This window comes from Ascaphus truei, chromosome 2 (assembly GCF_040206685.1).
Source record: "Ascaphus truei isolate aAscTru1 chromosome 2, aAscTru1.hap1, whole genome shotgun sequence".
Classification (NCBI taxonomy): domain Eukaryota; kingdom Metazoa; phylum Chordata; class Amphibia; order Anura; family Ascaphidae; genus Ascaphus; species Ascaphus truei.
The window spans coordinates 302,513,608-302,529,494 of record NC_134484.1 but is presented as its reverse complement, the minus strand read 5'-3'; the positions used below and the strand labels follow the sequence as shown (position 1 = coordinate 302,529,494).

Below are 15,887 nucleotides of genomic sequence, written 5' to 3'. Positions count from 1 at the left end.
CGTCATCATATTATTTTTTATAAGCGTTATATTGACGACCTAATTATGATTTGGGACAGGGATTTGTTGTCACTGAACACTTTTATTCAAACATTAAATATTAATGATTTAAACCTTAAGTTTACATATGAGGAGCACTTTAATCACATCAATTATTTAGATATTACTCATTGTAGTTAGTGATACGTTAGGGAATATTCAAACAGACATCTTTAGAAAGCCTAACTCAAGAAACACACTGCTAGAGGCAGATAGTAGCCATCCAAGATCTCTGATCTGCGGTATACCGACGGTCCAATTTCTACGGTTTAGACGTCTCTGTTCAAATGAAGAGCTATTTGATCAGCAAGCTGAGGTCCTAATAAATAGATTTATCTCTAGGAGATACAGTACAAACAAGAGGATATTGAGGTAGCATACAGGAACGCAAAATCATATACAAGAGCGGAGTTGCTATCGCAGCCTTCAAAGAGAGCAAAATCTAAACATAAAAAAAGATCAGGAGATAGATGGAGGTAAATCACCTCTGTTTGTTACCCAGTTTAGTCGCCAGGCAGAACAAATACGTTCTATCATTTATAAACATTGGGGGACCCTAACCCTAGATAAGGATTTATATAGCTCAATAAAACAGGGGCCAGCTATTACATTTAGGAAGGCCAAAACGTTGTCTAGCTTTTTGTCCCCCAATCTATTTAATTCATCCATTACAGAGAATAATAGACTAAGAAAAATAGGTGGCTTTTTCAAATGTGGCAAATGTTGTATCTGTTGTTATGCAAAACCCATCAAATGTGTTGAGATTATTTATCCTAAAACGAAGGTGAGGATCCCATGCTTTATTAATTGTGATTCAAAATTTGTGGTATATTATATCACTTGTGGCTGTGGTAAGGGCTATGTTGGCCGTACCATACGTCCTCTGAAGAACAGGATTATGGAACATATTTGATCTATTAAGAGGTCAGATTTCATGTTACCTGTTTCAAAACATTTCACTAATTGTCCATCTGGCAACTTATCAAGTTTCCAGTTTTCAGCTATAGAGTCAGTTCCCATGCCTGTGAGAGGTGGGGACAGATTGAAACTTGTAAATCAACGTGAGATGTTCTGGATACATTCATTAGATACATTGTTTCCTTCAGGAATTAATACAGAGTGGGATCTGAAACATTTCCTTTGATTTGATTTATGCTATACTCAACTTTTTTCATGGTTATTCAACTAATATATTTAGGTTTAACCAATTATTGCATTTAAAATGTTCATATTTTCTTTTGCTAGTTTTTGCTGCCCTCTGGTGGATACTTTTGTGTCAGCTTTCTTTTGTGTCAGGTCATTTGATACTGTTGAATTTGCTCTTGCTTGTGAATATTGGATATACTTTAATGCTAGTGTCCTCATGCTTTTCTAAACATTGTACATTCTTTTTTCTTATGTTGTGCTTATTTTAAGTATGTATGATTTTGGTTAGGATTATGGATCAAGAAGTCAATGTTTATCAGTTATGGATTAATACATAGGTAGATAGATATATAATTAAAGTATTATCATTTATTTTATTTATTAGCTAGTTATTATTTTTTGAGTTATGGCTTTTGCTTTATATAATATCCAATATTTGCTTTACATTGCTCCACAGTGTTTAGTTATTTTATGATGGTTAAATCCTAAATGCCGGGGGATCATGTGAGGCCCTTGCAACTGTTTACTTACCGGGATTCAGCCGGCTGTGTTGTGTCGCCTTACGGCGCAATGTGAAGTGACGTCACACTCGTCAAATGACGCCGCGGATCACGTGACGTCACATGTCCCCGCAGCGTCATCTGACGCGGATGAAGGTAGGCTGGGGGGGGCGGGGGGGGCGAGAGTTGGTGGGAGAGACAGGGGGGCGCATCACTAAAAGTTTGCGCTCCCCTGTTGTAGTTAGTGTTGCGCTTTGATAGTAGAGAAGTAGCACACCCGACAAAGTAGTCATTGAATGCGTTTGCTATGTCAGTGTGGTTTGTCACAACAATATTATCCTTTTTGATATTAGATGGTTGATCGCTAGAAGGCTGGAATATATTGTTGATGACTTTCCAGAAGCAAGATGTTATGTATTTTGATAAAGATTGTGTCTGTTTCGGCTTTTACTAGTCTTGTTTGGCTTGTGCATGTACTCCACAGGCATCTGTAGTTAAGATCCTTGGTTGTGCCAGTTACTTTGTATCTTTTCCACAAGGCATCACTAAGATTGTAAAACGCAGTAAGGTTGTTTATAACCCACAGAATGTGCCCCCCCCACTCTTATTCTGCATAGAGCAGCGTGGGTATCAAGGTTTAAGAACACGGTTGGGAAATAAAGCGCAGAATCTGGATGAAGCTGATTAACCCACAATTGTTGTTAAAGCATTTTAATGCTCTAGTGCAGGGGTGCGCAAACTTCGTGAGCTGCGCCCCCCTGCCCGGGAGATGTAGCGTTCACCCCCCATCTCCAAGGACTCGGTGTCAAATGACGCCGCGGGCCATATGACGTCACATAACCCCGCCGCATTATTTGATGTGCGTTGTCATGGTGACGCGTCGCCGAAGACCAGGCAGAGAGCAGGTAAGTATGTTACAGATGCCTCACACCTCCCCGGCGTGTAATTTAAATGCCGTGGGGAAGCGCGTGGGGCCTCTGTAACCGCCCTCGCCCCCCCCTAGAAATTCTCACGCCCCCCAGTTTGTGCACTGCTGCTCTAGTGAGTAGAACCATAGGACTTGATTTGGGTGGTTTGTTTTTCCTCACACAATACACTATTGCATGGTCACTGAAAATGTCAGGTAGGATATCAGAGGAATTGATTCTGTTGGCACAAGAGGATAGGATTCAATCTAGCAAGGAATAGTTTCCAGATTTTAGATTCGTCAGTGTAGGTTTGGAAATTAGTTGGATACAATTTAATGACTTGAATTGTATCCATATTTTGTTGTTTAGGGCAAAGCCAATTGAGGGTAAAATTCACCTACATCTACCAGTTTATTCTTCACATTCAGAGGAAATTGTGTCAAGAACGTGACTGATATTAGTCAGGGATTGTAGTGAGGTTTTGGGGGCGGTAGATACCAGCAATAAGAATAGGCTTAGAGAAAGGCCGGCACATTTTATTAACTAGTATTTCAAAGGAGGATGGGCTTTAGAGGGTAATTTAGCAGCATAAATGGCAAGGAGTCTTCAATATAAAATAACACCCCACCTCCTCTCTTTGACCTATCTTTCCTAAAAATGGAGTACCACGGAATTAAGATGGATGCATCAAGTGTTTTAGGAATTAGCCATGTTTCAGTGAGAATTATGGCTTTGACTTATGCAAAAGGCACTTAGTTCATCCGGTTTGGGCAGAAGGCTTTCAATATTTATATGGCCAACAGATAGCCATTTTTGGAATTTAAAAGTGGCTTTATCTGGGGTATGGGAAAGAGTTGAAAAGGGAAGGCCTGGGTTGAGTTCAATATCCCCTGCTAAAGAGAGTAGCAGTATAAATAGAAATGTGAATAATTGTTTGCAGAGTACAATGTTTGCCATTTGCATTATCTACACAATCTGTAGATAATGCAAAGCTTCAGAGTAGTCATGGGTTTATGATTATTTTGGGGGTGGGCCAAGAGGGAGAAGTAAAAATTATCTGAGGCCACAGTAAAGAACAGAATTGGGGTAAGTAACAAGTTTATTATCAGAAAGGTAGATATACAGTTAGGTCTAGAAATAATTGGACACTGACACAATTTTCATAATTTTGGCTCTGTACGCCACCACAATGGATTTGAAATGAAACAACCATGATGCAATAGAAGTGCCGACTTTCAGCTTTAATTCAAGGGGTTGAACAAAAATATTGTATGAAACGTTTAGGAATTGCAACCATTTTCATACACAGTCACCTTATTTCACAGGCACAAATGTAATTGGACAAATTAACACAATCATAAATAAAATGTTCATTTTTAATACTGTCGAGAATCCTTTGCAGGCAATGACTGCTTGAAGTCTGGAACGCATGCACATCACCAAATGCTGGGTTTCCTCCTTTGTGATGCTTTGCCAGGCCTTTACTTCAGCTGTCTTCAGTTGTTTGTTCGTGGGTCTTTCTGCTTTAAGTTTTGTTTTCAGCAAGTGAAATTCATGCTCGATCGGGTTGAGATCAGGTGATTGAATTGGCCATTGCAGAATATTCCACTTCTAAGCCTTAAAAAAAACTCCTGGGTTGCTTTCGCAGTATGTTTTGGGTCATTGTCCATCTGTAAAGTGAAGCACCGTCCAATCAACTTCGCTGAATTTGGCTGAATCTGAGCAGACAATATATCCCTATACACTTCAGAATTCATCCGGCTGCTTCTGTCTTCTGTCACATCATCAATAAACACTAGTGATCCAATGCCATTGTAAGCCATGCATGCCCATGCCATCACACTGCCTCCACCGTGTTTTACAGATGATGTGGTATGCTTCGGATCATGAGCCGTTCCAAGCCTTCTCCATACTTTTTTCTTACCAACATTCTGGTACAGGTTGATCTTAGTTTCATCTGTCCAAAGAATGCTGTTCCAGAACTGGGCTGGCTTTTTTAGATATTGTATGGCAACGTCTAATCTGGCCTTTCTATTCTTGAGGCTTATGAATGGTTTTCACCTTGTGGTGAACCCTCTGTATTTGCTCTCGTGAAGTCTTCTCTTTATGGTAGACTTGGATAATGATATGCCTACCTCCTGGAGAGTGTTCTTCACTTGGCTGGATGTTGTGAAGGGGTTTTTCTTTACCATGGAAAGGATCCTACGATCATCCACCACTGTTGTCTTTCGTGGACGTCCTGGCCTTTTTGTGTTGCAGAGCTCACCAGTGCGTTCTTTTTTTCTCAGAATGTACCAAACTGTTGATTTGGCAACTTTTAGTGTGCCTGCTATCTCTCCGATGGATTTTCTTTTTTTTGCAGCCTAAGGATGCCCTGTTTCACTTGCATTGAGAGCTCCTTTGACCGCATGTTGTGGGTTCACCGCAACAGCTGAATGCCACACCTGGGATGAACTCCAGACCTTTTACCTGCTTAATTGATAATGAAATAACAAAGGAATAGCCCACACCTGTCCATGAAACAGCTTTTGAGTCCATTGTCCAATTACTTTTGGTCCCTTGAAAAAGAGGGGGCAACATATTAAAGAGTCTGTGTTTTGTACAAAATGTATTAATGTTTAATTGTGTCTGTGTCTGGTAGTCAATAAAGCATTGAATTGAATGTTTGAAAAAAATGGCAAGAGAGCTGAGAGATGAGCAGAGCAGAAAGATATGATCACGTGGACAGAGCACTGGTAAGGCGGCAAAATGGAGGAGAATTAAATCTGTAATGTGGAGGCTCGAGAGCTAATGCCGGTGAAATTTTAACGCGACCCCGGTTGTAACGCGGTCTTGGGGTTGTGGACCCCAAGGACCGCGTTATAACGGGGTTTACCTGTATTAATGACGTCTGATTAGGTCTATTTGGCTTTTGCTTAAAATCAGAAATATGAAGTTTATATACAGGCATATCCCACTTTAAGTACACTCGCGAGTAAGGACATATCGCCCAATAGGCAAACGGCAGCTCGCGCGCATGCGCCTGTCATCACGTCCTGAACAGCATTACTGGCTCCCTACCTGTACCGAAGCGGTGCGAAAGCGGGGAGACTATAGAATGTGTTACAAATGCGTTATTTACATCAGTTATGCACGTATATGAAGATTGCAGTACAGTTCATGCATCAATAAGTGGGGGAAAAGGTTGTGCTTCACTTTAAGTACATTTCTGCTTTACATACATGCTCTGGACCCATTGCGTACGTTATTGCGGGGTATGCCTGTACAGTACAATAGTGACTTCCTTAAGAACATAGATGAAAACAAGAGTTTTTTTCCTAGTAATACACAGGATGGAAAATCTGATTTATGAAGAAAGGCTAGCTAAATAAGATCTATTTACATTAGAAAAGAGGCTTCTAAGAGGGGATATGTTAACTATATACAAATATATTCAGAGTCTATACAAGGAACTTTTCAAAAGAACTATTCATCCCACGGGCTGTACAAACGACACATGGTCATCCCTTAGGGTTGGAGGAAAGGAGATTTCACCAGCAACAAAGGAAAGGGTTCTTTACAGTAAGGGCAGTTAAAATGTGGAATTCATTACCACTGGAGACTGTTGGCAGATACAATTGATATCTTCAAAAAAAGTTGACACCTTTTTAGAAAGAAAAGGTATACAGTGATATACCAAATAAGTAAACATGGGAAGGATATTGATCCAGGGAAAAATCTGAGTGCCAATATTTTTAATCAGGAAGGCATTTATATTTCCCTTATGCGACAGCATTGGATGATATTTTACTGGGGTTTTATGTTTGTCTTCCTCTGGATCAAAATACTGCAAATACAATGTAGGATAAGTATTTGTCTAAATTTAGCAAAGGTTGAACATGGACGTACAGTATGTCTTTTTTCAACCTCATCTACTATGTAACTATACATATCTTTAATTATATAGCGTCCACAATGTACTCAGTGCTTTACAAAGACATTAAAGTACTTAGAATTATAATGCAATAACCCCAACAAAGTCAAACAGTAGGAAAGGAAATCCCTGCCCCTGAGAGCTAACAATCTAAGTGGTATGTTGGGAAATTTAGAGAGATAGCAAGTAAGGGAATAAGTGCAGTAGATGACAGGAGTGACTGTGGAACGATAGCCAGGAGTTCAGGCTATACTCCTTAGGAGCCCATAATGCTAACTAAGCTCCCCTTGAGAAGGTCTAGGTAGCCTCACTGGCACTCAAGGGTTACTGACCACTTTATGTATATTGAAGTGTGTATATACTTTTTTAAACGCTATACTGTTTATACAATGGCTTACAGCCAAAGCTAATAGGTCTTTAAGTCATTCATATAGATGGGGGGTTGTTAAATGTGTTGGGGTAGAATAGGGTGATAAGGGTTGGTATCCCTCAATGTGCGTTTAGACGATAGTTTTTGATGGGTACCAGAGTTTAGTGAACAGGCACATGAATAAGGAATTTAGCATTAAAACTATCGCCAACATATTGCTGTAAAAAGTCCCTTTTCACTGGTTTACACTTGCGATATGCATTTAACGAATAGGTTGATAAAAAGAAAATTCTATTTGACGACTTTGTGATTCTAAGCCTTATTCTCTATACTGTAGATAGATAATATGCTATCAAGCATTATGTTCTGATCTACTAACCATATGTGCCACCCATTTGAATAAAAGCAAATATATACACGTAATAGAATTTGTTATACAAACGTATGTACGTACAGTATATGGGGAAAAAATTCACATCTTAGATGACGAAAATGCTAATTCATTTCTGAATCAAAACAGTCTGATTAAACCTTAACATGTATTGTGTTGGAACAAAGGATGGTCGAATCAGCCCAAAACAGTTTTGTGGATTCCCCAAAAATTCTGCTTTGCGATGTAAAATCTGTTGATGGATTTGTAGAATCTTCTTAAAAATATGCCAACGGATTGCTGAATCCGCAGTCTGTATTGGAAAAAACAATGAAAATTTCACAAAACGCGAAATCATCCTTTTTGAGATTAATCCGCGAAAATCCACGGACAAAAAGGAACTGGCTGATTCGCTGCGGATCCAAATCCACCCATCTCAAGTTGCAACTTTTTATGAAGAAGAGATGTAATTCCTAAACCCTTCCTCCAATTTCAGATGTGAATACTCTCAAATTAAAGCTGATAGACTGCACTTTAAGCCCATATTCATTATTTAACTGTAACTTTAATAACTTTAAAACACAGCCGAAATAACAAAACTTGTATCAGTGTCCAATTATTTCCAGACCTAACTGTATCAAAAAAATGTAAAAGCCACAAGGCTGTGCAACTTGCTTTAGTAGAATCGATGTGCCTTTCAACATTATGCATTGCGAGCCGGACATGTCAACTTTGATGGCTCCTGTAGTAAAAATGCTATACCGAACAATTTGAAGAGAGCTACAGTAGATAAACTTAGGAAATAGTATAAATACACTACTGCACAATTCAAGAATGTGAAAGATGCAATTAATGGACTTTTACAGCATCTGTTGATTGGAGTAATGTGTGACTGAAACAGAGATGAAAACATGCTATTTTTAAATAAATACAGTTTTTGGTTTTATCTAGTCATTGGTGTGCAATTATTTTGGCATGTTATCAAACCTTGTTTTGAAGATTCTGAAAATTGATCAATACCTAGTTTGTGTAGAAACCACATCCAGCGAGATAGATCACAATGGATAATTAAGATAAGGTATGCATTACATCAAATGGTATATGCCTGTACCATGCATGCGCACAAATGCAATGGAACACATATGTGTTTACAGAGTGCGCATGAGCTGCCGTGTACTGACACAGCAGCACAGTTTAATGAATGCATTTTGAAGATGTTGGTGGAAGAAGATTGAATAATTTACCCAAGTCTTTATTTCTCTCGTTTACTTTAATAAATATCCCATAATTTATAAAAACTGACTGCGTCTGTTATCTAAAGTTTCTTAGTATTGAAAAAGTGTGTGGGAATAAGGAGTGGGTTACATTACATAAAACATTACTGTAGCAAAATTTAGATTAATGACACACTCTGACCGCCTATCATTGCTGCAAAGTACTTTGGCAGCCACAAAACCCTGTTTGACAGCTGTGGGTCAGCCATGGTCACAGGGTCACAACATGCAAATAAATTTGGGAAACGCACTTGCTTTTACGTGGTCACATAAACAGTAAGTCTTGCTACATCTGTAGGATATCTTAAACTGCGGAATGAGCAATGAAACCTACCTTTAACCAGGTTGCAGTCAGTGGTCAAAGTGTGATGTAAATAGGGGTCATATAAAGATCCAAAGTGCCCCTATTTTTATATACCGTATTTGCCCAATTATAGAGCAACCCTGAATATAAGGTGACCCCCTAAATTCAATAGTAGCTGGAAAGAAAAAGTTTATACACACACACACGCATCTCTGTCTTGGTTTTAGCTTCTTGCCACAAGCAAAATGGCCACTTCAGGCTACCAAGGTGGAGCTTCCTCCATTTTACCCTCCTACCTCATATAACCGACTACTGATTGGCTCGCAAAGTGGGCGATGCCCGATTATGTACAGTACTTTTCTTTTCTTTTTTAAAGTTGCCTCATATTACGGTATATTCTTACATTTCCACTTTCTTTTTAACAAATGAATATATTTTATAAACGCTGCTTTCCCGTTTTTGTAGTGAACTATTGCAAAAAATCAATTTTCTTAAAAGATAGTAAAAGGGGGGTGAATAAAAGAGGTATTATCACAGGTTTTCTATCTTTGAAGCATAAACCTGAAACATACATTCGCACAGTAGGAAGCAATGCCCTGCTAACTCATATTTTATATTTCATTATATTAATCAGAAATAGGATTGGCGTTACTTACCGATCTGGTTACATGACTTATACACGGATGAGTGTTATCCGACTGTAAAGAGAAGGAAAAAATTGTTTGAAAAGATCCAAGTGATAAGAAGCAGTACAAAAACTCCTACGGGAAAGATCTCTCACAGCAGAAGGGGGTTTATATTTACAAATCGCACAGAATCTGTACTCGTTTAGGATATTAGGATTCTCCACTAACCTTGAGGTAATCTATTTTGTCATTTGACTGCTGCTGTAATGTAACATGAATAAGCAGAGAGAAATAACTAATGAATTAGTCGCAAAGTGGCTAGAACATGACATTACATATTAATACGAAGTGCGCCGTCTCAATTTAATGTTTTTCCGAATAATGCCAGTCTAAAGCAATACGAGACTCAAAATGAAATAGGAAGAGAAAACAGAATTGAAAATCCCAATAATAATCACTGCTGTAATTTAAATTATCCGAGCATGGGGGAGAAAAAAAAAATCACTGAGAATTGCAAAAAAACAACAGATACACAATGTTACTCATAAATATCCCAGATTTATAGTATGTTATTTCTAAAGTAATACAGGTAAACCCCGTTATAGCGCGACCCGTTATAACGCGAAATTGGTTATAACGCGGTCTGAGCATGGCTCCCGAATTGAAAGCCTCCATTTTGCCACCTTACCTGCATCTCAAATCCTCAATTTTGCCGCCTTACACTCTCCTCTTCCTGCTGTCCACGTGCTCATCTCTCTGCTCGTGCTCATCGCGTGCCATCGTTTTTTTTTCAAACATTCAATTCAATGCTTTATTGACTACCAGACACAGACACAGACACAATTAAACATTAATACATTTTGTACGAAACACATGCAGGGATTGATCTCGGGACCTTCTGATACCAATGCCTTGCTTCTTACCTCTACACCATAGGCTTGGTGTGACAAGACTTAACCTATAAATATATTTATCATCTACACATTGCCACAGGGTACATGTCAATGTTAAATCTTAAGTCTATATTATATCATATCATATCATACAGGAATTGAACCCAGGACCCTTTCATATGTTGGTTAAGAGTTCTACCACTATACCACAGAAGCTGTGTGATGTCATAGACATCTAGAAATAGACTTAAGAGTTAACATTGACATGTACCCTGTGGCAATGTGTTGTAGAGGATAAATATATTTATAGGTTAGGTCTTGTCACACAAAGCCTATGGTGTAGAGGTGAGAAGCAAGGCATTGGTATCAGAAGGTCCCGAGTTCAATCCCTGCATGTGTTTTGTACAAAATGTATTAATGTTTAATTGTGTCTGTGTCTGGTAGTCAATAAAGCATTGAATTGAATGTTTGAAAAAAATGGCAAGAGAGCAGAGAGATGAGTAGAGCAGAAAGATATGATCACGTGGACAGAGCACTGGTAAGGCGGCAAAATGGAGGAGAATTAAATCTGTAATGTGGAGGCTCGAGAGCTAATGCCGGTGAAATTTTAACGCTACCCCGGTTGTAACGCGGTCTTGGGGTTGTGGACCCCAAGGACCGCGTTATAACGGGGTTTACCTGTATTAATGACGTCTGATTAGGTCTATTTGGCTTTTGCTTAAAATCAGAAATATGAAGTTTATATACAGGCATATCCCACTTTAAGTACACTCGCGAGTAAGGACATATCGCCCAATAGGCAAACGGCAGCTTGCGCATGCGCCTGTCATCACGTCCTGAACAGCATTACTGGCTCCCTACCTGTACCGAAGCGGTGCGAAAGCGGGGAGACTATAGAATGTGTTACAAATGCGTTATTTACATCAGTTATGCACGTATATGAAGATTGCAGTACAGTTCATGCATCAATAAGTGGGGGAAAAGGTTGTGCTTCACTTTAAGTACATTTCTGCTTTACATACATGCTCTGGACCCATTGCGTACGTTATTGCGGGGTATGCCTGTACAGTACAATAGTGACTTCCTTAAGAACATAGATGAAAACAAGAGTTTTTTTCCTAGTAATACACAGGATGGAAAAATCTGATTTATGAAGAAAGGCTAGCTAAATAAGATCTATTTACATTAGAAAAGAGGCTTCTAAGAGGGGATATGTTAACTATATACAAATATATTCAGAGTCTATACAAGGAACTTTTCAAAAGAACTATTCATCCCACGGGCTGTACAAACGACACATGGTCATCCCTTAGGGTTGGAGGAAAGGAGATTTCACCAGCAACAAAGGAAAGGGTTCTTTACAGTAAGGGCAGTTAAAATGTGGAATTCATTACCACTGGAGACTGTTGGCAGATACAATTGATATCTTCAAAAAAAGTTGACACCTTTTTAGAAAGAAAAGGTATACAGTGATATACCAAATAAGTAAACATGGGAAGGATATTGATCCAGGGAAAAATCTGAGTGCCAATATTTTTAATCAGGAAGGCATTTATATTTCCCTTATGCGACAGCATTGGATGATATTTTACTGGGGTTTTATGTTTGTCTTCCTCTGGATCAAAATACTGCAAATACAATGTAGGATAAGTATTTGTTGTCTAAATTTAGCAAAGGTTGAACATGGACGTACAGTATGTCTTTTTTCAACCTCATCTACTATGTAACTATACATATCTTTAATTATATAGCGTCCACAATGTACTCAGTGCTTTACAAAGACATTAAAGTACTTAGAATTATAATGCAATAACCCCAACAAAGTCAAACAGTAGGAAAGGAAATCCCTGCCCCTGAGAGCTAACAATCTAAGTGGTATGTTGGGAAATTTAGAGAGATAGCAAGTAAGGGAATAAGTGCAGTAGATGACAGGAGTGACTGTGGAATGATAGCCAGGAGTTCAGGCTATACTCCTTAGGAGCCCATAATGCTAACTAAGCTCCCCTTGAGAAGGTCTAGGTAGCCTCACTGGCACTCAAGGGTTACTGACCACTTTATGTATATTGAAGTGTGTATATACTTTTTTAAACGCTATACTGTTTATACAATGGCTTACAGCCAAAGCTAATAGGTCTTTAAGTCATTCATATAGATGGGGGGTTGTTAAATGTGTTGGGGTAGAATAGGGTGATGGGGGTTGGTATCCCTCAATGTGCGTTTAGACGATAGTTTTTGATGGGTACCAGAGTTTAGTGAACAGGCACATGAATAAGGAATTTAGCATTAAAACTATCGCCAACATATTGATGTAAAAAGTCCCTTTTCACTGGTTTACACTTGCGATATGCATTTAACGAATAGGTTGATAAAAAGAAAATTCTATTTGACGACTTTGTGATTCTAAGCCTTATTCTCTATACTGTAGATAGATAATATGCTATCAAGCATTATGTTCTGATCTACTAACCATATGTGCCACCCATTTGAATAAAAGCAAATATATACACGTAATAGAATTTGTTATACAAACGTATGTACGTACAGTATATGGGGAAAAAATTCACATCTTAGATGACGAAAATGCTAATTCATTTCTGAATCAAAACAGTCTGATTAAACCTTAACATGTATTGTGTTGGAACAAAGGATGGTCGAATCAGCCCAAAACAGTTTTGTGGATTCCCCAAAAATTCTGCTTTGCGATGTAAAATCTGTTGATGGATTTGTAGAATCTTCTTAAAAATATGCCAACGGATTGCTGAATCCGCAGTCTGTATTGGAAAAAACAATGAAAATTTCACAAAACGCGAAATCATCCTTTTTGAGATTAATCCGCGAAAATCCACGGACAAAAAGGAACTGGCTGATTCGCTGCGGATCCAAATCCACCCATCTCAAGTTGCAACTTTTTATGAAGAAGGGTAAAGCGTACAAATGCTGGCATGCTGCAATGAGACATACACAATGCATCAACAGGAGAAGCAGCCATTATCTTGAATCAGCTATGAGCAAGAAGGGGGTGGAGCTACCGGGCTATATTCACCCATGCATACATGCAATATTATTGGCTACATTTGTAGATGAAATGTTAATGGGAAAAAACAAGATAAGATGAATGTCACATATTTAAAGACTGAGACAGAACAGGTTTCCTAACGCAACAAACTATTAATTGCTTGATAGTCTACAATCATAATTTGTCATGCTCATATCAGGTTGGCATGTTGGGTGCAAAGGGCAAGGCACAATTTTCACCAATATGATCTGCTTTTAAACATGCCTTGAATCAACCCGCCGACAACAGTTAATCACAGTTTTACTATTCACATTAAGTAGAGCGCACATCGATATAAACCGATGATGGCAAAAAAGAATTTTATTGCATATTTAATACAATGCAAATTTCACCATCTTTCTCAAGAGCATTCAGTTAAATGTGGGTGGGGGAGTGGGGGAAGTGGATGGACTGGGCGCTTCCTAAACAATATAGTAATCAGTGTGATAAGTGACACACCTTAAGTACACACAATAAACCTATCACCATATAGTGTTAAATAGAATAAAAAATTAAAAATAGTGTACAGCAGCAGCTCAACTTCCTCTGATGGGATCGTTCCTAATCCCAGGATGTGGAGTATTCTTTTCTTGGGGTTGAGGAGGAGCGCTGGATCTCGTGATATGTAAAAAAAATATAAATATATATAGTGCAGATGGTAATTCACTGCTTTAAACAATGTAAAACATAAGAAATGAACTCACAAAAATCGTATATAATCACTGCATGTCAGAGATCCTTCTCTCTCTGACTGGAGCCCTTTGTGTTACTGGAGTCTGTATTCTCTCAGTGAAGTGGATGATATGAAAAATAAAGAAAACCACAAATAGTGCAAATAGTATGAACTATACAAATGTATTATACACAGGTTATCAGGAAACTCACATTTTCCATTATAAAGTTGGGTGGTGGAGAGAACCGCCGATAGAAGCAGGCTGCTGTTCGGTGCTTCACAGGAGTACTCCTGACGAAGCTGTTGCGAAACGCGTAGAGTTAGAGTTCTGAGAGATTCTGCGCCTGGAAGGACTGGCAAACCACTGCTGAGATCACTCCCATTCTGGCTTCCCGCCCTCACCCGTGACGCGAAACCGGAAGTGACGCGACGGCATAGATTGACATTGAACTACACTGTGAGGGGAAAGTGAAGCACCGAACAGCAGCCTGCTTCTATCGGCGGTTCTCTCCACCACCCAACTTTATAATGGAAAATGTGAGTTTCCTGATAACCTGTGTATAATACATTTGTATAGTTCATACTATTTGCACTATTTGTGGTTTTCTTTATTTTTCATATCATCCACTTCACTGAGAGAATACAGACTCCAGTAACACAAAGGGCTCCAGTCAGAGAGAGAAGGATCTCTGACATGCAGTGATTATATACGATTTTTGTGAGTTCATTTCTTATGTTTTACATTGTTTAAAGCAGTGAATTACCATCTGCACTATATATATTTATATTTTTTTACATATCACGAGATCCAGCGCTCCTCCTCAACCCCAAGAAAAGAACATTCAGTTAAATACAACATTTTGTTAACATACAAAAAGTGCTATTGTATCCAGTATCACAATAGTTCAACAAACCAATAAAAACAACAAATTACAATTGTATAAAAGTGTTTTCGTTAAATCCTTCTGGGGAAGAACTATTTATGTTTAAAATCCATTGTCTTCTGTATAATGTATACCCTGTTCACTTATGTATTTGTAACCATGTATTATTTGTCATCTTAACTCTATGTCCAGAACATACTTGAAAACGAGAGGAAAATCTCAATTGATTACTTCATGGCAAAACATTTGATAAAAAAATAAATAATTTTGTTTCAGCTCTCCGTAGCTCAAGCGAAAGTTGAAATTTGAGTTTGGGAGACGTCTCTTGCTACAAGGGGAGTGACGGAAGGCAGAGGGTCGGGGACAAGAGCAAGGGGGAAAGGCTGAAATGGAGAGGAGTTGTAATTTCTGTTTGTATGCTGAATTTACTTTAAATTGGAGAATTTACTATTTTAAAGTTGTTCATATAGTGTGTTTCACTTGACAGACACACAAACACACACAGACACACAAACACACACACAAACACCCACACAAAATCAGGGCCGCCAACAGAAATCATGGGGCCCAGGACAAATAAAAGGAGCAGCCCCCCCCCCCCCCAATCCATAGCGCTCCTACAATGGAAAAACTAATTTTGAGGGGAGGGGGGCAGTGTGCTGCTGGCTGCAGGGGGGGAGGAGGGGGCGGTATGCCAGTGGTTGCAGGGGGGGGGCAATGACTGGAGGTGGCTGACTGTGGCGGGGGCCCGTCGGCTGGCAGTACTGCGGGGGGGCAGAGGCTGGGGGGGAGGCGGTGGCAGGGGCCTGGCGGCGCTGTGGGGGGGGGGGCAGTGGCTGACGGTGGCCCGGCGGCTGGCATAGCTGGTGGGGAGGGTGGTGGTGGTGCTGGCCTGGCGGCTGACGGTGCTGTAGGGGGGGGTGGTGCCTGAC

At 39.3% G+C, this 15,887-nt stretch overlaps 1 protein-coding gene across 1 annotated transcript in view; it reads right to left on the bottom strand.

Moving 5' to 3' along the window:
- Positions 1-15,887, bottom strand: part of TNS3 (tensin 3) — a 458,389-nt gene that overhangs the window by 267,344 nt on the left and 175,158 nt on the right. Inside the window, exon 11 of the mRNA XM_075588602.1 lies at positions 9,481-9,514. Within this exon, the coding sequence (XP_075444717.1) occupies positions 9,481-9,514 (34 nt within the window). The remainder of the gene's footprint in view (positions 1-9,480; positions 9,515-15,887) is intronic.